This window comes from Mustela nigripes, chromosome 5 (assembly GCF_022355385.1).
Source record: "Mustela nigripes isolate SB6536 chromosome 5, MUSNIG.SB6536, whole genome shotgun sequence".
Taxonomy (NCBI): Eukaryota; Metazoa; Chordata; class Mammalia; order Carnivora; family Mustelidae; genus Mustela; species Mustela nigripes.
The window spans coordinates 75,510,604-75,536,751 of NC_081561.1; the positions used below are offsets into that span (position 1 = coordinate 75,510,604).

General features: G+C 35.6%; 1 protein-coding gene across 6 annotated transcripts in view; it reads left to right on the forward strand.

Moving 5' to 3' along the window:
• Window positions 1-26,148, forward strand: part of TRMT11 (tRNA methyltransferase 11 homolog) — a 155,147-nt gene that overhangs the window by 15,536 nt on the left and 113,463 nt on the right. For 5 of the 6 annotated variants that reach the window (XR_009404241.1, XR_009404242.1, XM_059399140.1 and 2 more), the window contains exons 8-12: window positions 8,525-8,605; window positions 11,484-11,648; window positions 13,552-13,624; window positions 13,742-13,873; window positions 22,146-22,266. Coding sequence is in view for 4 of the 6 variants with exons in the window: in XM_059399140.1 (XP_059255123.1) it covers window positions 8,525-8,605; window positions 11,484-11,648; window positions 13,552-13,624; window positions 13,742-13,873; window positions 22,146-22,266 (572 nt within the window). In the remaining 2 variants the exon portion in view is untranslated. The remainder of the gene's footprint in view (window positions 1-8,524; window positions 8,606-11,483; window positions 11,649-13,551; window positions 13,625-13,741; window positions 13,874-22,145; window positions 22,267-26,148) is intronic. The other variant, XM_059399141.1, reaches the window with a different exon arrangement.

Sequence of the window (26,148 nt, forward strand, 5' to 3'; positions counted from 1 at the left end):
GCTATTATACCATAACCCAACTTGAGGAGTGTGACCACATGTGATAAGGAAGAAATCTTATCAAAGTCAAGAGATTTCTAACTGTTGGAATGAATTTCTGTGTTTGTTGTTGAATTAATCTGTTGGTGAGTTTCTCTTCTGCATTCCACCGGTGTCTCCATATATCCCCCACCTAGCATTAGACCTATTTGTTTCTTTCCTATCTTCATTATCCTTAGTGCCTCGCCCCTCATTTTAAACTCTTATTGGAAATAATGTCAAACTTATAGCAAAGGTACAAGAATGAAAATAGAACAGAGAACAAACCACTTGCACATACTTGACTCAGATTAAACTATTGTTAACATTTGGTCTCATTTGCTTTATCATTTCTTTTTTATGTTCATTTACGTAATTTTGTTTTCTTTACAGTTTGAAATTGCATCCATCCAGTCTCTTTACCTCTCGAATGTATATATCTTACGAGTTAGAATATTCTCTTATGGAACCATGGTGTAGTTTTCAATGTTAGCAAATGTACTGCTAATGCAGTACTTTAATGTTCATATGACATTTTTGCTAATTGACCCACTGATGTTCTATATACTATATTTTTCCTTTTCAGTCTAGCATCAAGTGTTGTATTTTGTCACTGATGTTTCTTTGATCCATTTGGTATGGAACAAGTCCATAGTCCTTCTTTTTCTTTTGTGAGATTTGCACTTTTGAAGAGCACTGTCCCTCCTCTCTTTGCTTTTTATTTAGAATATACCTCACTTGGGTCATTTATTTCTGCATGAGTTCTGCAAGTTATACATTCCTGGCCAGACTACTACAACAGTGATTTTGTGTCCTTCTCAGGGCATCTGCATGATGGTTATCTGCCCCTCATTGGTAATATTAATTTTGATCAGCTGGTTAAGGTGGAGGGTGATTTTTCCATTGTATGTTAAGACCCATGTAAGTATCCTGTACCACATCTAAATTCCTCCTCACCCCTTTCAAGTGGTCAGGTTGGCATTCACTGAAGATCCTTGCCTGAACCAGTTTTAACTTTGGTCACAAAGTTAACTTCTGGTCACAAAGGGATGATTTTTCCAGTAGTACTTCCTCCACAATTACCACTCAACACTCATTCTATTATAATCAAGAGCCCTTTCTTCTCTCCTATGTATTTATTATTAATATAAGCTGTGGATTCCCCTTAGTGGTCTATAATTAGTTAACTTATTTTGTTGCTCAAATTATCCCACTTTAGCCAAGGAGCCCTTTTGTACTGTATCTGTCTTTGTGACCTCTACCCTGTCTTTTTTATTTTTGGGTACTTTCTTATTTTCTGGCTCACCTTTTACCTGCCCAAACTCTGGAATCAGCCATTTCTCCAAGTAACTGTTGTTTCTTTTAGTGGGGAATGGTATTAGAGACCAAGATCTGGGTGCTAAGTATCTTCATTTCTCCACACAGTCAGCAGATAAGCTAGGACATTTAGGTGTGAATGTGTACAATATGGATATAAATATGTATGCAAATATCCCTGTGTATGTACTGTGTATGCATGTGGATAGACACATGTATTGTAGAAATTGTGAATTTTCTTTCTTTCTTTTTTTTAAATTTTATTTTTTATTTATTTGACAAAGATCACAAGTAGGCAGAGAGGCAGGCAGAGAGAGAGAAATAAGCAGGCCCTTCGCAGAGCAGAGAGCCCGATGTGGGGCTCGATCCCAGGACCCTGGGATCATGACCTGAACTGAAGGCAGAGGCTTTAACACACTGAGCCACCCAGGCACCCCAAGAATCCTGTTTTCTTTCACCATTTACACATTAATTTTTTTGCTCGTTGCTATAATGTATCTAAAATAGTTTCAAAATTGCTTTACCCTTACCACTAAAAGAAAAGCAAAAAAATACTAAAGCCCTTTTAAAAGGATATGTGTTTTTAGGCTGTGTATTCTGTTCTTTACCACACCTAAAGGGCAGTAAAATCAAATATTGTGCTTTCTTCTTTTCCCCTTCATTTCAGAATCAGTTTGGAGTTCTTTTTTTTTCAGTTTGCCCTCAGTTTTAGAATTTTTTACTTCCTTCCAGCCTTGTTGATTTATTTTTAAATATGCAGAAAATCAGTTTACTTTCAGAAGTCAACTATGTAAGAGATATACTCATACAAGTATCACTTCTTTCTGTATCTCTTCATTCTCCTCCCTCATCCCTTGACGATACCCAACTTCTTTTCTTTTTTAGTTGATTCTTCTTATTTGTGGGGTTTTTTTTTTGTAATGATAGGCAGATATATGTACATTTTATTTTTACTTCTTTCTTACACTACATTGCTTTTCTCACTTAACAGTTTTTCCTGAAAATCACTTTCTGTTAGTTCATAGGAATTGTCTTCATTCTTTTTTATACTTGTACTCCATGGGTGTATATACTGTAATTTATTCAAGCAGTCTCCTATATATACTTGGACATGAGTAGTGTCCAGTATTTTAGAGTTATAAATAATGCCTGCAATGAATAATCTTTTGTATATATACTTGCATAATGTTGGAGATATGGCTCTAGGGTAAATTCTTAAAAGTAGAATTGCTGGATGAAGAACGTATGTATATTTTAAACCTTGTTTCACCAGCAGAGTTTATTGTCAAGGTCTTGAAATGTTGCCAGTCTGTTGGATGAAAACATTATCTCAGTTTAGTGTTATTTTATATTTCTCTTATTATGAGTGAAGTCTAATAACCTTTTATATATATATTTAACATATAATGTATTATTTGTTTCAGGGGTACAGGTCTGTAATTCATGAGTCTTATATAATACCCAGTGCTTGTTACAATAACATCCTCCCCAATGTCCATCACCCAGTTTCCCCATCCCTCTACCCACTATACATGCAGCAACCCTCAGTTTGTTTCCTGTGATTAATAAGAGCCTCTTATGGCTTGTTTCCCTCACTGTTTTGTCTTGTTTTACTTTTTTCTCTCTTCCCCTATGATTCTCTGCCTTGTGTCTTAAATTCTGCATATTGGTGAGATCATATGATAATTATCTTTCTCTGATTGACTTATTTCACTTAGTGTAATACCCTCTAGTTCCATCCATGTTGTTGCAACCTTTTATTAAGGGCCATTTTGATAATTTTTTTGGAAATATTTTTCATGTCTTTTGCCCATTTTTATGTAGACATTTCTTTATTTTTTTTTATTTTTATTTTTATTTTTTTCAAAGATTTTATTTATTTATTTGACAGAGAGAAATCACAAGCAGGCAGAGAGGCAGGCAGAGAGAGAGAGAGGAGGAAGCAGGCTCCCTGCTGAGCAGAGAGCCCGATGCGGGACTCGATCCCAGGACCCTGAGATCATGACCTGAGCCGAGGGAATTATCCCTCCCTCTTTTTTCCTGTTTTTTTATATGTATGTAAAGATGTATACTATATGGGTATTGCATGCATGCGTTTATGTGTGTATACACACAACCAAATATTTTTTCCCAGCTTGCCATTTATTTTTGACTTTGCAAACAGTTGCCTTTTGCCATGCAAAAGTTTTTCCTACATTTATGTTATAGAGGTATCTAGCTATGTTTCTTTTTGTAGTAATTTATAGTTTTAGTTTAGTTTCTTTAGTTCTCTGATCTATTTGGAGTTTTTCTTATATGCTGTGAGGAATGGATCTATAAATTTCTTTTTTTTTCCAAATGCTAAACCTTTTATTAATCTTTAATTTGTTCTTGGACTTTAAAAACTTTTTTCTGGGAAGTGAGAATTCTTTGACATACATACATGTACATAATGCTTAATATGTATGCATACATGTAGATAATACTATAAAGTCTAAAAATAGAGCTCCTAGTATAGGTAAAATTTATTTCCCTTGATGTCTATGAGGTTGGGTATATTATGAAATGCTAATTTCTGCCACAGCAATCAAAATATTGATTACCTTCAATGTGAGTAAGGGGCAAGGAGACCTGCCCCTAATTTGCTTTAGAGCAGCTCCTTAGAATGGGTAGTACATCTTGGTCTGTCACTGTTTACATAGGACATTGAATTGAAAATTACAAAGAGGAAGATCTTTGCAAAGATGCTGCTAAAATATATTTTTTTAAATTTGTGTTTGTAATTTAAGCATAGCTTTAGAATCTAGTTTTTGGTGCTTTTGTTTTGAAATTGGTGATGTAATTGTGAATAGACACAATTCTTAAGTATAGTTTGTCCTTTTTCTTGGGCTTTTTGTCTCACTGATGGGTAGTACCTTCTGAAGGATTGGGGAAATACTAACCCTGTTCCCTCCTCCATGGCCATAGTTTTTCACAAATATTTTTGATAGTATTTTTTCCTTGTTTCCTTTTCTAATATTTAAAAACAAAGTCAAGTGTATCCAATCCTTTTCCATTTTAAAGGCACAAAATTGAAATATATTCGTTTCCCAAATGTTTTATCCACTGACTTCTCATAACCTGTGATTTTCTCAAGGTTATAGGATAGAGTAGAAAGCTTCTGGGAAACCAAAAGGAGAGATATAATCTTTTCCTGCCTAAATGCCTTTCCTTTTTCTTGAGACAGTGTGATGTTGTTGTCTAGAATGACATTATAAGTTGTAGAAACATACTTTCCTTTCCATTTTAGTGAGTATGTTGCTTTTCATTTTAATAAAATTTTTTTAAAAGATTTTATTTATTTACTTGACAGACAGAGATCAGAAGTAGGCAGAGAGAGAGGAGGAAGCAGGCTCCCTGCTGAGCAGAGATCCCAGAGGACCCTGCGATCATGACCTGAGCCAAAGGCAGAGGTTTTAACCCAGTGAGCCACCCAGGGGCCCCTCATTTTAATAATTTTTTTTTTTTTAAAGTTGCGTATCTCCATTTTTTTCCGAGGGAGAAGATACTTCTCATTGGGCTAGCTTTTGGTAGTTAGGAAGTCCTGTTGCTCTAATATGAGCAAGGATTGATGAGCATGATATGTGGAATACCTATAATGGTACAGGCCCACCTGTGATATACAAGAGTTGTGAATGGTATACAACTCTTACTAATTGAGTGTGCAGCTTTACTTAATTTAATAACAGATTTTACTTTTATCTAACTGGAATGCTAAGTGTATATTTGTTTTAATTGGTGCTGACCCCAAAGGAGAGAAAATGGTATAGAGAAAAGAGCAAATAGAATGAGTTTTAAATCCTTAATCTATTAGTTATTATATCACTTAGGGCAATGTTCTCAACTTGTCTGGGCCTCAGTTCCATCATTAATAAAATGGTAATATTAATATATTGTGAGGATTAAATGAGGTAATACATGTATATGAAATTCTTAAGAAGTTGCCTGACACATGGTAGGCTTTCAGTAGACTATAATGGTTATCATTATTATTTTTAAATTATTATTTTCTTAGGAACTTAGATGCCTTTCTGGTAAAAGATGTTAGATATAGCCACTATTGAATGATCATGATGAACATTTTGGCCATGAACATCAGTACCTTCTTTGACTGATTTCCAAGGTATTCATAATTTGCAACTGTTGGCAAATTGTGACAGCAGGCAAGGAAATTGAGGGTTAAAATTGTAAACATCTAATTCATTGGTTATAATGAAAATAGCTGGTACAGGTAGACACACAGCCAGTTGCTGTAGGTAGCTGTGCTATGATTTTATGACAGAGGTCCTTAGATACTTCTTTTCTCCTTCCCCTCTCTCAAGTGATTCAGCTATTTTACTAATTGAGAGTATACCCAGGAGACCATTGTGCACTCCTTGGCTGCTTCTACCTTCAAATGAGCCATAGTGTAAGGAGTGGAGTACAACTCCTTTTGAATTTTATCATTGCAGAATGATAGATGCATATGACAGGTGTTGAGAAACTGACGGCCCTGGTCCTGGGAGGAAACTATGGGAGAGTAAAAGGGACAATTAGGAGAGAGGTAATTGATCTCTGTAGGTCTGTGGATTAGTCTCTGGGTCATTCCCATTTTTGTCCACAACTCTTTATAGTCTCCTTTTCTTGAGTTTCATAGTTTATCTGGTAAAATTTCTATTTTCTAGCAATATCCTTTTGCTCAGGCTGCTAGTGTAACTTACCTGAGTTCATTTTGAAAAAGGATAAAGTAGATACAGTAGTATTCCATTTTTCCTTCTTTTCTACTTTCCTTTCAGCAAAACTAAAGCCCAGTCTCTCAATTCTGCATTTTTGTAAGGCTTTTCACTTAAATCTCTAATATGAAAATTATAAAATAGTTTCTGTATTATAAATAAATTTCACTTATTATGTCCTTTTGCCAATAAGGTATTGCCCTAACCTTAAAGTGGTTACTATTTAAGTAAGGAGAAATTAGAAGACTGAGTTTTTGGTATTTGTATACTTGGTAGCATAAGAAATTGGGTGAGTCACATTACCTCCCCCTCATCACTTCACCCCTCCTTTATCACCCCTTCTTCCACCAGAAGGTTCAGGGAAACTCCAACTAAGGTATAACTAAATGTAAAAAGTGCTTCAATTTAATTGAGAAAACGATGAGATGATTAACAGCGATTACCCAGTGACCAGTTTAGAGAAGCTAATTTATAATAACTTTATTTAAAACTTTGAAAGCTTAAAGAGCACGAAGTTAACTAACAGATGTAGTCTAACACATTATTCATCTCCTTTCAGCAGTGTACTCTAAATTGGGTCTTCTCAAAACTCACTCTAACCAAATGGATAAGGTTCTGTTTAAGGAAGCACAGGAAAGCTTTTCTGTTCCCCTTGACAACTAGTTCTTCTAGGTGAGTATCTGCCTTAATTGGCAGAATTGTAGTAATTCCTTGTAATTCGGGTGAAGTGATTTTGTGAGTATTCCAGTTCTTCACAATACAGTATCTTTCCTAAATATGGATGGTTCCATTTATAGAACAAGACTAATGAGGTCTTACTTAGCTTCCCTCTCGCACAAATACTCCTTATATTTAGTATGAAGGAACTTAGGTTTTGGTTACTGCTGTACTTTTTTTAGTTCTCCATTCTCTTCTTCTTGGGGTCTCGTAGTAGTAGTTACAGTATTTTTTACAAGCAAAGTCTATTTATTGAAGTGCCTGTTCCCGGACTGTGTTTTAAATGGCTATGGAAGGAACACCATTAATTTACAGATCTTGACCCTCTGGAGGCACTACCCATCTTAATTATAGAAATTACCTTTGGAAAGGATATAAGGGAAAATACATAATTATTTTCCCTGTCTGAGTCTGTGCATAGTTTAGGAATATATTTCTGATGTCCATTTGACAGACCTTTCTACGGTGCGGTATAGCTATTAGGAATTTTTAATTTGGATGATGAAAAAAAGTAAAATTCAATGGAGAGCACGGTTATTAAAATAACTGATTTTTCCCCCTTAAACAATTTAAAAATATTACCTTTTATTTTAAAATGTTTCATTAATTTTCAAATCTTTATTAGGATTTTTCTTTGTATGTGAGCTAGGCACAGCTACCAAGTTACTTAGTCCAGTCAGATTGTATTGGAACTTTTGTTTTTACTTTGATCACAGCACTAAGTAAAAAGAGAAGTCATTGTATTGTTATTTTTGTTGTTATTTTTGTGTATGCTTGATGATAGTTATTCAGAAATTCATATTTACAGTTTAAAATGAGGTAATTGCTTCACTGGTTACAGGAATAACTGTTTATTGTACTAATATTTTAATTTTTATGGGGATTAACATCTTAAATATTAATTATACCCCCTTAGGTTATTTGAAACTCAGGCTTCCATGGGAATTGAGCCTAGTTGTCAGAATTTATTTATTGCTAACTCTTTTATATAGCAGTTTTATATTCTTGTTTGTAAGTAAGGAGCAAGATGCTTTGTATAGACCTCTCAAAATCAGATGGAAATGTCTAAATGTACATTATTTTATTTATTTTTTTAACTTTAAAAAAAATTTTATTTATTTATTTGACAGACAGAGAGATCACAAGTAGGCAGAGAGGCAGGCAGAGAGAGAGAGAGAGGAGGAAGCAGGCTCCCTGCTGAGCAGACAGCCCAAAGCGGGGCTCGATCCCAGGATGCTGAGATCATGACCTGAGCCGAAGGCAGAGGCTTAACCCACTGAGCCACCCAGGCGCCCCTAAACTATTTTTTAAAAGATTTTATTTATTTATTTGAAGGGGGGAAGGACAGACAGAGGGAGAAGCATACTCCCTGCTGAGCAGGGTTCCCAATGTGGAACTTGATCCCAGGACCCTGGGATCATGAGCTGAGCCGAAGGCAGTCGCTTAACCAACTGAGCCACCCATGTGCCCCTAAAATATACATTATTTTAATTAAAAAAAAATTTTCCCTAAGCAGTATGTTCAAAGTAATGATGACAGTACATACATTAATTCCTTACTTTGTGACCAGTATAGTGAGCACAATTTAGTGTTTAATTCTGAGGCTTATAAAATATGGTCAGGACCAGTGTTATTCTCCGGTACTCTGCCTACAGCTATTTTTTAAGACTCTGGATCAGACTAAATAAGAGATAAGAGTCTGGGACTTTCTGGTTAACAGACTATAACTGTGTGATTTTCAGGTGGCCTTCTGATAGCATCTGCTCATTTTGGTGCTTATGTATATGGGACAGACATAGACTACAATACAGTTCATGGCTTAGGTGAGTAGAGGTTCTGGACTGTTACAGGCTTTGTTTTTGTATCAGATGTGCTTTCAAAGTAATTAAATGGGTTTATATGGCATTATGCATCTATCTCGTGTTAAGATACAGAGTTGTGGTATAATGTAGTTTTACTTATTCTTACAAATGATAAGATTTTGTTGGATATCTGCTTTTTATGAAGTGATTCAGTATGTGCAAAGCAATCTTGTGGGGGATAACAAAGATGAAAAAGAAAAAGCTCTCCTCACTGTCTTAGTAAGAGATTTTTAAAAAGTTGGAAAACTCTAAGGTTGTGAACTTTAGGCTTGGGAAGGAGGTAGGAGAGAGACTAGCCATCTTCTAATTAGCATGTCCATGTTAATAAACACATACAGTTTCTATTTAAAGATTATCACCGTTTTTTATTCATAATCATACTCTTGCATGAATACTGGATTAATTGCTAGTCCTTGAGTACTCTATTGGTTTTAATTCCATAACCAACCAAAATATCTTTGAAGTGGTTGACATGACAGTAACTTAGAAGATTCTGCATTGGATTCAGGTTAACTCAAGACAAACATTTGCTTGCTTTTGAGGCAGTTTTGGAAACTATTTTAAAATCTAGATGCTTTGCTAATGATACATGGTTGGTTGGAACTGAATTATACTGAAGAAAGTATTCTCATATACCTGAATGGTAATAAAAATGTCAAGTTTCATTGATGATTTTGAAATTCTGTTTATGGTGGTATTCCATTATTGTAACTAGAATCAGCCTTTTAAACACCCTTTTTCTTTTTACTGTCCAGTTTTTCTCAAGTTACTGTATTGGTGAGAATTTATTATACTCCTTTTTTTTTCTTTTTCTCTTTTCTGAAACAATTTGACATATTGTGCTTGATGACCCTCTTTTTTCCTACCTTGACTCTAAGGAATTTAGTAATATTTATCATAAGGAGAACTGGTTATATTTTATCAAGTTCACCTAAATGGGCTTACCAGAAAAGATATTCTTGGCGATATGTTAGGGCAGACAAAGTGCTAAGAAGAATTATTCCAGTTTGCTTTTAGTAGAAGTCATGTTTGCTTTAAGGAGATTGTCCTATATAATTTATTAGAATTCTTATTTATAAAAGTTACATTATAACCTTTCAGTCTACTTGAGCAGAATTCTCATTGAGGTAGAATTTTTTCAGAGCTTACCCAGGATGTTCTTAAATATGCACTCTGTTTCATGTGCTTGTAATTTCTTTCTGTACTCTCAAATATTCTCAAAGTTTCCCATTTTAAAAATATAAAACCTTTCCTATCAGTCCTGTCGGGGCCCTCTAATGGCCACTTTGTTTTCCTCTTCCTTTTGCCAAAGTGCATCTTGAAAACTAGTATTTACTTGCCGTCTCCTCTTTTTCATTTCTCAGTCTTCTGTCCATTGTTTTCTAGCTTTCACGCCTGCTGAAAACTCTCACTAGGGCTACAGATCTTAGCATTTGGCAGTGTTGACCTTCATAAAGCCTCCCTTGGTTTCCTGGACCGTGGCCTCATTGGGTGGTACTTCTACTTCTTTGGTTGTTCCACCTCTGTCTTCTTAAGGCCCTGTGGATTTCTTTGACCTGTGTTAACATGTTGCTTTCTCTGGGCTTCTCTCTTTGACCACTTTTCCTCTCACAACATATACTATGCAGAGTCATGCCATTCTTCTCCTTTTGATTTTTTAAGTTTTGTTTTTATTGTAAAGTAGATCAAGATACAGAGGGTGTATAAAAATAGAATAATTATAGAACAAACACATAACTGCCACCTAGGTTAATAAAAAATGTCATTCATTCTTAAGGTTTTAAGTTAAGTGCATATACTGATAATCTCCTCATTGTATTTATTCTGGCTTCCAACTACCCACTGAATAGTTCTTTCTGAATGTTCTGTGGGTAGCTGACAAGCATGATCAGTACATCTCAAATCTCATTTTTTTCCCCTAAGCTTGTTTTTCCTCTTTTTTTAATTTTTTTTTTTTTTTTTTGAGAGGAGGCAGATGGGGCAAGGGGAGAGGGAGAGGGAGAATCTTAAGCAGGCTCCATGCCAAGCATGGAGACCAGTGGTGGGCTCAGTTTCATGTCCCTGAGATCATGACCTGAGCTGAAATCAAGAGTTGGATCCTAGAGGCACCTGGGTGACTCAGTTGGTTACATGGCTGCCTTTTGCTTAGATCATGATCCTAGGGTCCTGGAATCAAGCCCCACATCAGGCTCCCAGCTCAATGGAGAACCTGCCTCTCTCTCTGATTCTGCTTGCTGCTCTTTCTGCTTGTATTCTCTCTGTATCTCTCTGTCAAAAAAAAAAAAAAAGAGTTGGATGCTTAACCAACTGAACCACCCAGCTACGCTGGTTTCTCCGATCTTAATCAATCCACGGTATCATCATCCACTTGTGTCTCCTAATACTAGAACTTTTGAATTTCTTTCTTCAACCTCCACTTTAACTTTTCATCTGTAATGTCTCTGCAAGAGCTCCATGGTCATAGCATTCCTTCATTTCCCAAGTTAGCTATCTTCATTTCTGTTTCATTTATAAGGGGCCATGCTCAATAGAGCTTTGTATCTTACTTGTATATGCTTTCAATTCAGTAAGTATTTAATAAGTGTTTAAGGCAGTTTTACTTGAAAGGTGATAGAAAAAGATCAGTTAGACAGTACATTTTACTGGCCAAAATACATTTTTGTAGTAAGTTGAAATAAAAATAACTTTATGTAAATAAAGTTAGGATTTTAAGTGAAAGCAAGTTTTATTTGAGTAAAGGTAGGTTTAGATGAGTTAAACATTATTTTAGCTAAACGATAAGAAATAAGAATGCTCTATTTGATTTGTAGTTTCTGTATTCTTTTTTCTTTCCCTTTAGGAAAGGCTAGTAGGAAAAACCAAAAGTGGAGAGGACCAGATGAAAACATTAGGGCAAATCTTCGTCAGTATGGTTTAGAGAAGTATTACCTCGATGTCCTGGTTTCAGATGCGTCTAAACCTTCCTGGAGGAAGGGCACATATTTTGATGCAATCATCACTGATCGTAAGTTTATTTTTATAAAAAAGTAGGAGTAGGATTAGTTTCCTAAAGTCATTTACATTTGAAGTAGAAAATGTATCAACACATAGAAAATATCAGCTTGTACTAGTATTCTCCTCCTGCCTCCCCTGTCTTCTTCATATAGTGAGAAGGAAAAAACTGTGAATATAAGGCAGTATACCAATTTAACTAAGTAGTTAAGGGTTTACTATTTTGGTTTTTTAAATAATATGTATTTAAAAAACATATTAAATGTTTTTTTTAAAACATTTAATTTTATTTTTTTGGAGCATATATTTATTTTAAAATTTATTTTATTTGGTTTATTTTTTTGGGAGCATATATTTATTTTAAAATTTTGATTGTAATTGATTATTAGTATACCAACTGGAGCCAAAATGTCATTTGCAATTAGAGTGTTAGGTGTCAAAGAAGAGAGTTTTATTTTTTGATTTTTTTTTTAAAGATTTGTTTATTTGAGAGAGAGAGAGAGATCATGTGCCTTACCCCCCCCCTTGAGTTGGGGGAGGGGCAGAGGGAGAGAATCTTCAGACAGATTACTCACTGAACATGGAGCCCAGTGTGGGGCTCAGTCCCACAACCATGAGATCATGACCTGAGCCGAAACCAGGAGTCAGATGCTCAGCCAGCTGTGCTACCCAGATGCCCCAAAGGAAAAGAGGTTTTTTTTTCCCCCCCAAAGAAAAGAGTTTTAGATAAAACGTGATTCTCCATGTGTAAGCTTTGGTGTTTTGTTTTGTTTTGTTTTTGTAGCACATGTTTTGACTGACTTCTCTTCTAGAGTTACAAGAAATTTGGAATTTTGTGAGCCACTAGGCTTGTGAACCCACTGCAGGAATGTGAATAAGAACTTGTTTTCCTGTGCCTCATGAGTTCTGGGCTTTGCAGACATACTATCTAAGAATAGACTGGCCTTTTTCTACCATATTTTGCAATAAATAAATCTGTAAATAGTAGCAAGGGTATCTCTACTCTTCTGTCTCCGCTCCCTTCAATTCTTTGGTAACTTAGGTGCTCCTAGATCTAACAAGAGAAAAATTACCAAGGCATTACACTGTTAGTATGAATCTGCTTTATAAAAATTGGGTAACTTTTTACTTAGAATCTAACTTATTGTTTGTTCTCATTCTGTTTGTGTATTTATATAAAGTATGTAACTTTTTTTTTAAAGATTTATTTATTTATTTGACAGACAGAGATCACAAGTAGGCAGAGAGGCAGACAGAGAGAGAGGAGGAAGCAGGCTCCCTGCTGAGCAAAGAGCCCTATGCGGGGCTCGATCCCAGGACCCTGGGATCATGACCCAAGCCGAAAGCAGAGGCTTTAACCCACTGAGCCACCCAGGTGCCCCAGTATGTAACTTTTTTTAATCCGTTGAAAGTGAGTTGGCTGCACTGTAGGTTTTTACCCCATACCTCACTGTGTATTTCCCAAGAGTAGGAATAGTCTCTTAGGTAGCCAGAGTATAGTTATCAGTTTCAATAAGTCAGTGCAATTATTGAATTTTATTTTGTCACCTACTTTTGTTGTCACCCAGTAATATCCCTTTATTTATTTCTTTGCTTTTCTGTCTGGGATAGTATCCAACCTGGTATCAGGTATTGCATTTGGTAATATCTCTTTTAGGCCTCTTTTAGTTGTCACACTGTCACAGCCTTTCTCTTTTTATAAGACATTGACATTTTTGAAGAAGACAGTGGCCTGCTGTCCCTTCCAGTGTTTTAAATATAATGTTCTTGTGTTACGTGTTCTTGCTTGGAATATTTCATAGGTGGTGATGTGTTTCTCTCTGAGTGTCCCATCTGGAGGCCCATGATATCCATCTATGCCTAACTGGTGATTAGGTGACTTTTGACTATCCATGTTATTTGTGTTTTCTGTCTAGCTCCCTATGGTATCAGAGAATCTACGAGAAAAACAGGTTCTCAGAAGGAAATACCAAAGGGGATGGAAAAATGGTAAGTAAAAGTTTAATATGATACTATTTTGAGAAGAAGCATGTTACTGTTTTTAATTAGCTAAGTTTAACAGTCTTAAGGTCTTTCATGGATTTTGAAATTGTTTTCTTTTTCTAGCCCAGAAAGCCATGTTCCTGTTTCCTTGAGTTATCATCTGAGTGATATGTTTTTTGACTTGTTAAACTTCGCAGCTGAGACCCTCGTATTAGGTGGAAGACTAGTCTATTGGTTACCAGTGTATACACCAGAGTATGTAATGCTAAATAATTTTATTTTTAATTTCACTTTTGTTATGGTATTTATATAACATTTTCCCCCTATTTTTAATTGGATTTAGAGTAAATATCTTTGTGTTTAATGTTTATAATCGTCTTTGTTTACCTACATATGTGTATAAAACAGTCCCCTTCCTCTTAGTGATTGAATTGCTTTGACCTTTTCATTCTACGTCAGGAGTTGGCAGACTATAGCCTGTTGGCCAGATATGGTCCTCACCTGTTTTTATAAGGCATTTGAATTAAGATGGGTTGAACTAAAATGGATTTTTACATTTTTAAAGAGTAGTTAAAAAAGAAAAAAAAGCAAAGAACATGTGACAGAAATATATGTGGCCCACTAAGGCTAAAATATTTACTGTCTGGTCCTTTAGAGGGAAAGTTTGCCAAACCTAGTTGTGTACCATCATTAGCTCAGGGTCTGATATATCATAGCTGCTGGTAACTGTTTTGTTAGGCCACAAACATAGGTAATTTTTAACAACTTATTTGAGGGATTCATCTGCCACAAGCTAGCTTTAATATATATTGGCTATTATGATGGCCTTAAATGCAGTAAATCTTTTTTAAAAGCTAACACTGAAATAAAAGCTGTGCTTATATTTAAAGCTTTGATTATGTTCCACATGATTGGTTTGGGTTTTATTATTCAGTAACTATTAATTATAAACAGCTGTGTACATCAACAATGGAGCAAATGATGTCTTGAATAAGACAGAATCTTTAAATTTGAAAGATAATTTAATATCAAGCTCAAAATTTGGCTGTTTCTCTAATCTGCCATAGTAATCTTTTAAAAAAATTATTTTAGTTCTTATGTTTACTATACGTAATTGTACAGAAAGCATTTTAGAACAGTGTTAACTTGTCTGTCTTTTCAATATGGCAGATGGTCCTCAGCAGTTGGAAGCTGTGCTGTTTTTTGTTTTAAAAATGTTGTATTGGAGGTTACTGTGGACTGACTTTAGTCACATTTTTAGTTATCAGCTGATAAGACTGTACACTGTACACGTTCATGTCCAGACCCCTTAATGCTGGCCTTCTGTTTTGCTTCCAGTCATAATCTCATGTAGTCTTTTCAATTTAGAAATAAGGAAAATTCCAAGGAGTGAATTGACTAGTCTATAGTTAATAGCTAGCTAAGCTAATTGGTTTCCTTATTCCTGTGGCTATGTTTGCTTAATTCAACAGTCTACCAGATCTCATGTGCTTGGTATGGGAAGCAATAGATGGAGTTTTACTAGTATTTTTGGAGAAAATCACTTTTGTTTGTTTCTATACAGAATGGTTCCTGCCTTAGATAAGCTGAATTCTAGCAGCAGTTTTTTAAAAGATTTATTTATCTGGGAGAGAAAGCCTGCATGCAGAGTCAGGGAGGGGGTAAGGGGAGGAAGGGAGAGAATCCCAAGCAGACACCCCGCTGAGCTTGGAGCAGGATGCAGGGCTGGGTCCCATGACCCCAGGATCACTGAGCTGAAACCAAGAGTCAGACACTCAACTAACGGAGCCACCCATTGGCCCCCCACTTTTTTTTTTTTAAATTAAGATTTATTTATTTATTATCGAGAGAAAAGCTTCCCATTTTAATTTAAGTTTCAGGACTAAATTTTTAAAAATTTTATTTTGAGATAATCTCAGACTTACATAAAAGTTTCAAATGTAACACAAAAAACTCTCCTCATCCAGACTTTTCCAACTACTAATGTATACCTATTAATTCTTCTTTCCTCACCCATTACACTAGTCACATATTCATTATCATTCTTCTTTTTTGGAGTGATTTGTGAAGTTGCAGATAATGATGTCCTATGACCCCTACATACTTCATTGTATTTCTCAGAAACAAGGACATTCTTGTGAAACCACAGTCAGCCCTCCAAGTTTGGAAATCAGCATTGATAACACTGGTCCATTTTATGGACCCTATTCAAATTTTACGATTTGCAGTCCATCTGAGAAAATGGGCTTTGTTAAGCCATCAAGTCATTCTTTTCCAGTCTAGAATATGTCCCCATTTTTTCTTATCTTTTGTATCCTTGACAGTTTTGTAGAGTATATGGCTTATATTAAAGGTTGGCCCTCAACGAGGGTCCAACTGGTGGTGGTGTTTTTTTTTTTAGAGAGAAAGAGACATGGCAGGGTGGGGCAGAGGGAGAATTGATGTTTCTTTTTTGACCAGATTCAGGTAGTGCCCTTGGTAGGAACACCACACAAATTATACTGTGTTTTTGTACGTTGCATTGGGGGGCATATGGAGTTAATCCCTACTAGAGATCTTTGATTTGATCATCTGATTATTTTGTTCTCTCAGGGTTCTCCACTGTGAGCCATCATTTTCTCCTCTGATTAGTATTTCATGGGGGAGATATCCCAAGATTATATCAAGATCTTGTTCTTCATCAAATCCCTCTTCACAGTGACAACGCCATTGTTGACAACCACTACAATGATGACTTTTCCGTTCCATCATTCCTTCTGCATTTATAAGTTGGCATCTAACTATAAGGAAGAGTTTTCCCTTCATCCCCCATTTGTTTACAAATTTATTAATTTATTTTGCTATGGAATCATAGGTGCTTATGTTATTCATTGGGTTATAATTCATTACTATCCCTATTTTGTTGCTTAGATTATCTCAGATTTGATCAGTGGGAGTCACTTTGAGGTGGTTCCTCTGTCATTTTGAAATGTCCCCATAGTTTTGGTATACTTCTTATTTTTTGGCGTTTCTGACTGTCCACTATTTTGTACTTTATTATTCAGTTATAATTGGAGTTGAATGTACTTTAGAATATCTTTTGTAGTTCTTTTGTCTTTTCCTTTCTCTTTATACAAAATTAAATTGGAGGTACTTTAAAGTATTTTTAATATTTCTAAAGATCTTACAAAATGGACACTGGATATTTTTTTATGACTTCTTGATTTTAATAATTTGCAACAAGGGAAAATTTCCACATGCATATTATCATAGGAATATTTTAAGAGTAGAAAACGGATACATATTTTTATCACTTTTTTTTACCTTAGCTGTTTATCAAGGGAAAGACTTTGTTCAGGTATGTGGCTGATGCACACATGGGAAGACTATGTTCTTTACTTCCCTAACTTCATCCTTGAAGAAAGTTATGTCCACATCCTTTGATGTTCATTACTAGATTTCTGTTTATCCTTCTTCCTTTTTAAAAAATAACTTTATTTCCATGTATTTTATGCAGAATATACTCCTAGTAATAAGTTTGTTTCTCCAGTTTCCTCTGGGATATCTTTATCTTCTGTGCAACCTCCTCTTCTGGTTTAGAAACAGTCTACTCTTTCAGTAAGGATCATCTTACTGAGGCAGGAGAGCTCACATACGGGTTAATCCAAGCATGAGTGCTGTAAGTTGTATGTCGTCACATCTTGGGGGCTGTTCACCTGGAGGTGCTTAATAACCAGAAAGTCTACATCCAAATCCATAAATTCGGCATTATTGTCTGCATTTGTAAGCATGTGCAGTAAAAATTCAGCATTCTTTGGGGCCACCAGCTGTTTGACCTGGGCACACTTAACCACCTCTGCCATTGTAGCGACAGAATGGCACATGGCTTCTGCAGTGTGACATCCTTCAGATAGTCGGTGGCTTTTCAGATCTGCATACCCCTGATGGCCTGGATAGTTTCATGTGTGTTCTTAAAGTGAACACGAAGATTTGAACCTCTTGATTTGCATGATTTTGGGGGTTTTCTGGGTCAAGGGAGTAGCAAACCATTTTCAGAGGTCACCTCAGGCTGATTAGGAAGATAATCTCCTTCCCTTTAACCTAAAGTGATCTTACTAATGAATTATTATTACTACTGTTAACTTATTATTATTTTTTTATTTAAAGATTTTATTTATTTATTTGACAGACAGAGATCACAAGTAGGCAGAGAGGCAGGTAGAGAGAGAGAGGAGGACGCAGGCTCCCTGCGGAGCAGAGAGCCCGATGCAGGGCTCGATCCCAGGACTCTGGGATCATGACCCAAGCCGAAGGCAGCGGCTTAACCACTGAGCCACCCAGGCGCCCCTACTACTGTTAACTTATTAATGAGCTTAGTTTGTCGTGTGTTTGTCAGGAAATGAATTATTTTTACTTCTGTATTGTATGCCATATAAAATCTTTGTTCTTTTAAAATAGCACAAAATTATTAGGAATTTAAGACCAAAATCATCTGCAGAAGTTTGGAATAATTTTCTTGCTTCCGAATTAAACAATTTAGAATTAGTTTGATTATATTGTATTAAAAATATGGCTTTTTATTGAACTAAGAATAAAGATTTTATTTTAAAATTATATATTAGCACAGTTCAATTTTAAAACTTTTTTTACTTTTGGTGTAGTGAATATAGGCTTTTAGTCCTAATACTGAATTCATGTATTCAACCAAATTCTGTTATGTGATTCAAGTTTAACAATAAGAATTACAGGGGCTCCTGGTTGGCTCAGTTAAGTGTTTGCCTTTGGCTCAGGTCATTATCCCAGAGTCCCTGGATTGAGCCCTGCATTGGGCTCCCTGCTCAACAGGGAACTTCTGTTATTCCCTCTCCCTCTGCCCTGCCCAATCCCCAACGATGTGCTTGTGCTCTTGCTCTCTCCCCTTCCTTCCTTCCCTCCCTCTCTCTCAAATAAAAAAAATCTTAAAAATAAATAAGAATTACGTATTATAATCAAGTTCAGGTATTATTCTTTAAACCCAGGGCATTTTGAAAACTATAAGACATAATACAATTAAAGTACTACCTAAAAGCTTAAGTTATTTTGTGAAGAATCATTGGAGCTGATCATTGAAAAAGGATTTTCTTTTTGGCAATTTAAATTGCAGTGAAGAAATTGCTACTCAACAAACTTGCTGTGTTTCCTCAAATATAGATTTTCTCCACTTTAGTGTAGTACATGTTTTTTACCAGCATCAAGATAATCTGTATACTTTGTATCTTTTCACCTTTATTTATTCTGTCCCTATCTTTGATAAACCATTTCTTCTTTTCTCAGCTGATAAAATTCTGGTCATCTTTCAAGGCCTGGCTTAATTGTAGCCACCTCTATGATACTTTTCCAACCCTCCTCAGCAGAATTAATCTTTAATCTGTGCTCTCATAATTGTTTGTTCTTATCACTCCTAGGGACTGACCACATAAAATTGCTGTAAACTGCTGGTATTTATCGGTTTATTATCCACATTTTCAGCTATTTGCAAGTCACCCTGAAGATCTGTGTGCTATTCATTTGGGTGGCATAAATTCAACTGCTGTGTGTTTGATATTACAGGAATTACTAAACTACTTTGTGCACTTGTCTGCTCAGGCTTTAAGTATCCATGTAGTGTTCTTTTCTGATTGACATTAGACACAGATTACTCTCTTGAGGTGATTAGAAACTTTGTGAAAGATGTTCTTTAATAGAAATCCCATTGCTACTGCTTGTGTTAAAAACATTGACAAAGTAAAGAAGCTTAATAAAGTATGCCCCAGCGCAGGATGTGTGTGGGGGTATTTTCCCCCCAATTTTATTGAGAAATAATTAACATACCTCACTGTGTAAGTTTAAGGAGTGCTGTGATGGTTTGATTTACATAGGGGATAAACTTTAGTAAAATGAATTTTGGAGTGGCTCAGAGCAGTGAAGGGAATATGGTTTTTGGGTGGTGTTATGTTCAGTTAGCCACCATATAGTACATCATTAGTTTTTGATGTAGTGTTCAGTGATTCATTAGTTGCATATAATACCTGGTGCTCATTTTTTCTTTTAGCAAGGAAACAAGAAAAAGTGATCCCTTGACCTGTTTTCAGTGAGTGCTCTAATCAGTGCAAAATCTTTTCTCAAATGGGAGGTGAAATTCTAGTGTTATTTGGAAGTAGCTTGAGGCATGAAGAATCATAGGAAAATGAGTATCAAAATTGATTCATGGTAAAGCTAGAGGCCTATGCACATAGTTAGTTTTGCTTTTTAAAAAATAATGTAATATAATTTGTATATCATGAAGGTCACCTTTTTAAGTTTAAAACTCCATGGTTTTTAGTATAGCCATGAAAGTTGTGCAACCATTACCACTTTCTAATTCTGGAACATTTTTGTCACCCCAAAGAAACCCCATATACATAAGCAGTCACCACCACTTCTGCCCCTGGCAGCCACTTATCTATCTCTGTGGACTTTCCTGTTGTTTCCTGATTTAGGTTTTAAATAGATGTTTGGATTGTAGGGCTATAGTAATAAAACCGAAGTGAAAATAGCATACTGTACTGTCATAATGACCCAGCCGTGGAACAGATTTATGGCTTCTATTTAACAGTTTGTAAAAAATTCATTGCAGTATGCTGGTATGAAATATATTAGGACATATATCGTTAATTGATACTTTTAAGTTCTTAGCGTGTTGTTTTGGGAGTATGGTATACTGCTAAATTGATTGGTTCTAGTATAATAGGGTAATGGTTAAAAACTAGCTTGTTAATGATAATGATGACCCAAATGATGGTTCTTTCATGCTTAACCTCAAAAGATCAAGCTGCAAAGGTAATTAAAATACAGAAATGTTTTTCTGCTCTTAAGCCAAATGCCTGGTGACTCGGTTTCAGCAGCTTAGCATCATTTGGGTCATCAGTATCAAGTATAGTTGCATTGGGTTTGTACTTTCAGATTTGATTTGTGAATTTGTCTTGGTTTTATAGTTATATAAGCATATGGACTTTACATCTCACTTATATATCTTTATGTTACCTTTTAGTACAAATCTTTAAGTCCACTCTGTCAGGAAATAAGAATTTTTTCCCGTTAAAAAAAGGATACATAACTAAGTTTAAACAATACTGTTTCAGAAATCTACAAACCATGCTTTTTCTAGCTTAAAGTCAAGGCTATATCTTCTTTCTGTTAACCATGGTGTAGAATGTATTCCTTCATATCATAAATGCTTTGTGTAAAGATTCTAGATTTGATGTTAGCTAATGTTATGAGAATACAACTTTCCTGACTGTATAGTGAATATTAGAGAATTGTTAGATCAGGTGAAAACTGAAATGGTCTTTAAGTACTGGAAAGCCCTAAGAAAGGATGCAGAGGATGACTTCAAGAGAATTCTTTCCACTGATAAAACAGTGAAGTGCATTATGAATGTTGCTTGGTAAGTGGGTGTTGAAGGTTTTGAGCATGTGGTTGAGGTAATGAGGGAGACTTCATTGAAGGTCAGAGGGGCTAGAGAACTCAGTAAAAGAGTGGTAGTGAAGACCATGTTGACGTATTGGAACAGGCTACCTGAAATGGTAGTAGTCCTTTACAGGAAGTGCTGTTTGGCACCTTTCCCAGTTTGGACCAGAGTTTTAAAATTTCCCATGTGATAAATGTTTGTGGAGACAATCTAGGAAGGTATCAACATTTGCAAAGGAGAAATTAAAAAGGGCAGTCTGTGGTGTTCTTAATGGCACCTATACCTGGTGAGCCCCCTCCGCTGCTGTTCTTCAGCATGCTGCTCCATAGCTATTTCCCCCTCATCTGTCACCTGTGTCTTTTGGCAAGATTGATGCCAACAACCTAGCAGATGTCAGATGCTGAGGTACTGCAGCCTGACTGTCCTGCTTTCCAGGTGTCCTCCTCTCCATTCACGTAGTATGTGTGCTGGATAGCAGCAGTCACCACTGCTCATCATTGTGGTTAAGGTGACCATGAAGTATTTATTTTATTGGTAGATTATTTGAATAATCTTATAAATAACTTTAGTCCTATATTTACAAAGTAATAGAGGTCTTAAGATGCCATTGAAATTTTGCAGGGACACTTCATATTATGGGGAAAGTATATGCTGAGTGGACATTATTCTTTGGGAATTTATAAAAATTTCCACATGAATCAGTCCCTCATGAATGTCAAGGGGTTGTTGTAGAATATATTTCTGTCTAATGTGCTCTTGTGAGATGCTTTAGGATGGAGTTATTGTCTTGTATTTTTGTGGTTTAAATACTTGGTATTTTTTCATAAAACATACTTGCATTCTTAGTCTACAGGTAAAAGAATTTACCTGTACCTTTACTCCTTTTTTTGGATGTGGTAATATTCAAATACTTTGCTTTTTAAAAATATAGATTGTTTATGTATTATCTGGACAGTTAGCCTGTGTGAAATAAAATGGAACAGCATGTAGTGGGGGAAGTCCATATTACATTGGACAATTCTGTGATGATTCTGTGTGGTATGTGCATGTGAGCCTAAAGGTCAGCTGTTCTTTCTTCAGATACACTGAAGAGATGGTACCCTGGCACCCTTGCCTGAGGCTTATTAGCAACTGTGAGCAGAAGCTTTCCAGCCACACATCAAGGCGCTTGATAACAATGGAAAAGGTGAAGGAATTTGAGGTAAATTATCCTAGTATTTTTTGGCTAAATTCTGGAAGAATCCATATATTTCTTTTAGTTTTCTTGTAATGGAGTTTGAAAATGTTAGTCCTTGATCTTTAAAAAGTTACCAAATTCAGGAAGGGGTAGAAGTTCAGGAGGTTTGTGGTATTTGGTGGAATTTAGAGGGTAAGAGTTGGTTATAAAAGTTGAATAGCAGAATGGAAATTTAACTTCTCATCTTTGCCACTAATGCAGTTTAAGACAAACAAATAAACAAACAAACAACACAATTAAACAACCGTTGTCTAATTAGCAATCTACTAGTTACCCATTTTTCTCCAAAGGCAAGTCCTACTTGATTACAGACTATTCTGAAGAGAAAATTTCACTTTATATAATGGAAAAAGTAATTTGCTGCTGTTAGGGCCCAACACATGTTCTTGCCCCACTTTCTCTGATACACACACACAAACACACACACTATTCTTGGGAAGAACAAAACATCTGTTATTTCATATCCAGATCAGAATTTATACGAATAATGCCTCATAATGGAGCTTAATTAAATCTACAGAATGCTCCTTGGGCTTTACTTGTCTGGACTGACAACCACAGCTTTCCAAAGTAAACTTCAGTGAGCTCCATCTTTGTTTTTGATCTCTAGGGTAAGCAGAAGGCAGATTCATCTCCATATTTGATGTTTTTCATCTAATTCACAGCTCATGGATTCTTTCACAGTAGGGAAACCCAATATTTATTTAGTGCTTTTTGAATATATTATTGTGTATTTATTGTTTTTGTCCTTTTAATTTCATTTGCTACCTGTCTCTAACTTAGATTTTATCACCATATATCTGGTTTGTGCTAACATCTCCTAAATTCTCTCTTCCATTTTTCACACCTCTAGTTCTTAATTGTTAAGTGACTCTTCCTAAAACACTGTATTCATTATGTTACTTCTTTATGCGAAAAGTTTAGTGACTCCTTTTCATTACCAAATGAGATTCAATGTAATATAAACATTCTTCAGTAATCAAGCTCCAATATCAGGGCATTTCTGAAAGTTTAAGCTGTTTATGTATATAAATAGTTGGTTCACGTTCAATTAGGGGTGGTTGTGTAGGTGTGTATGTATTTATATACAGGTATATGTGATACAATTAATGTAAGTGTCTGTCATTTTTAAAACAAGTTTATATTCAAATGATAGATATGCTTGGGCTGGCATCTTGTACTCATATCATAATTATTCTGTATATCCTTGAAACTTTAGATTTACATTTAAAGAAATATATTAATATTGAACAGTTATTTTGCTGAATAGTAACACCTTGCTTTTCTTCAAATTGTGTTACTGGACTTTGGTGCTCACATTTTATAGGAGACATGTCATTTAATTGTTGTTTTTTGGAAATAACCTATCTTGAGAATGATGATCTACCATTAAATGTTTAAAACATTAAGAAGACCCAAAAATTCTAAAAGAGGGGTTCCCAAGTTGTTTGACACAATGACAGCCTTCTGCAGTGACTTTTGAATGGACAACATTTATTTGTATATACAATAGAAGTCCTCTTAACTAATCTGCATTTCAAACCCAGTTGACTTACTAGTACTGGCCATTTTTCTTCTAAAACACCAATACTAATGCCTATAACATGTCAGATATTTCCAGCTAGTGACTTGCTTGATCTCTACTCTATCTGTACACTTCTGTTTCTACCAGCTGAATTGTCTGTGTGCAATGAATCAGCTGTGTTTGTTTTGTGAACTGGTTAAGCCAGTTGTATTTGTTATGGTAATTAGGAAGTCTAACTAAACACTAGTTAGACCAGGGAAATGTGAGTGTGAGAATAAAGTTGTCATTTCTAGAAGAGCTAAGTGGACTACTTCAGAAAGATTGGATCAAGTGAGTTGCAAAGAAAGACTCTTGGACTCGGAATGTATGAGATGACGATAAAAGGTTGAAAAAAAGTTAGTGCAATCTAGGGTTCTCTATCCAGATTTGCTGTAAGAATCTTTATGTTCTTGCATCATTTTACAGAAGCCAAAACTGAAAATCTTTGTAGGTTCTGATTCTATATCACAAGATTGATAAACGAGTATATAATTTTTAAAGTTAAGATGTTCAGTGTATTTACAAAATGTTTTCAGTTTTTCTTGCTTTTACTGACTTTTTCAGTTAACTAACTGTAGTATTAGTCTGTTTGGGCTGCTATTGCAGAATACCACAGACTGAATGGCTTAAATAACAAGTTTATTTTCTTACAGTTGTGGAGACTGGAAGTCCCAAGGTCAAGGTGCCAGCAAGTTTGGTTTCTGATGATACCTATCTTGCTGAATTGCAGACAGCCACCTTCTTGCTATATTCTCTGTCCTGTTGGATTAGAGCCCCACCCTTACGATTTCATTTAACTTTAATCATCTCCTTTAAGGTTTAGTCTCCAAATATAGTCAGGTTGGGGGTTAAGGCTTTAGTATATGAATTTGCGGGGGACACAGATCAGTCCATACCAGTAACAATTACCAACATCTATCACAGTGAAAAAGAGGCCTCTATTGCATGTTAAAGTATGCTTTTTTCATGCTCTTCCAATTAGCTATTTATCATATATATGTTTGTTTTTTAATATTTTGAGGGAAGTAAGGCATTTGATAATTTAAATTAGTAACACTGCAGCTCTTAGAAATTGCAGCACTTAATGTAATCATTTGAGTTAGTAATAACATTTATGTGCCAGGCACATGAGTAATACATGTAAAAAAAAGAAATAGTACCTGTAGATTTGATAGTTCTAAATCTTGATATTAGAAAGTAAAATGAATGACATCAGCATTCTTTATTTTGTGGCCTTCATAAATAGTACCAGCACCAGCATATGATGTTTATGATGGCTTTGAAACACTGTTCAGAAGAAAATATAGAGAAAGGACTCTAATAATTGATGGGGCCACATAATGAACCAGTCATTTCTTAGTGGCAAAGTAGGGACCTGTTGTCATTTCTCATTTTCTTTCCTTTAAGTTAATTTATTTAGGAAAATCTTTTTTTTTCTGGTACTCTTTCCAGATTTATAATATATCTATAGGCAGTCTATTGGAAGAAATTTTATCCCAGATATTTTCTAGAAGAAAGAACCCTGTATGTATACAAAAAATAAAGTTAGATACAATGAAGGATAAAATATGACTATAATAATGATGGTTTAAAAATATTTTTTTAGGGCGCCTGGGTGGCTCAGTGGGTTAGGCCGCTGCCTTCGGCTCAGGTCATAATCTCAGGGTCCTGGAATCGAGTCCCGCATCGGGGTCTCTGCTCAACAGGGAGCCTGCTTCCCTCTCTCTCTCTCTGCCTGACTCTCTGCCTACTTGTGATTTCTCTCTGTCAAATAAATAAATAAAATAAAATCTTTAAAAAAATTTTTTTTTAAGAAAGGTATTGTTAAGATAAACTAGTTAAAAAATGTTAAAAGAGGAAAGAGGAAAAGTTAAAAAAATTAGAATAAGAAAAAAATTTTTAAAAATTTAACTTTGCAAGACTAAAAAATCATGGGGAGAAAGCCATGAATTCCATGATTCGCTTTCCTTTCCTCTGGAATTCTACTGTTCTCCTTGATCAGTGAGCTTGGTCTTGGCTGGATGTTCTTATTGATCTTCTGGGGGAGGGGCCTGTTGCAGTGATTCTCAAGCGTCTTTGCCCAAGGCAGAATTTCATTGCCCTAGCCAGGGGCCGGGCTAAGTAATCTGCTTCATTCGCTCTCGGAAATTTTTGTTCCCCAAATGCTTTCTGAGAGCTCTGGAGGATGGGAATGAAAATGGCGGCCTCCCAGTCTCCTCCTGCCTGGAGGATCCGAGAGCTGGGGGCCCCATTCCTCAGTGCACTCTTGGAAAAAAAGTGCT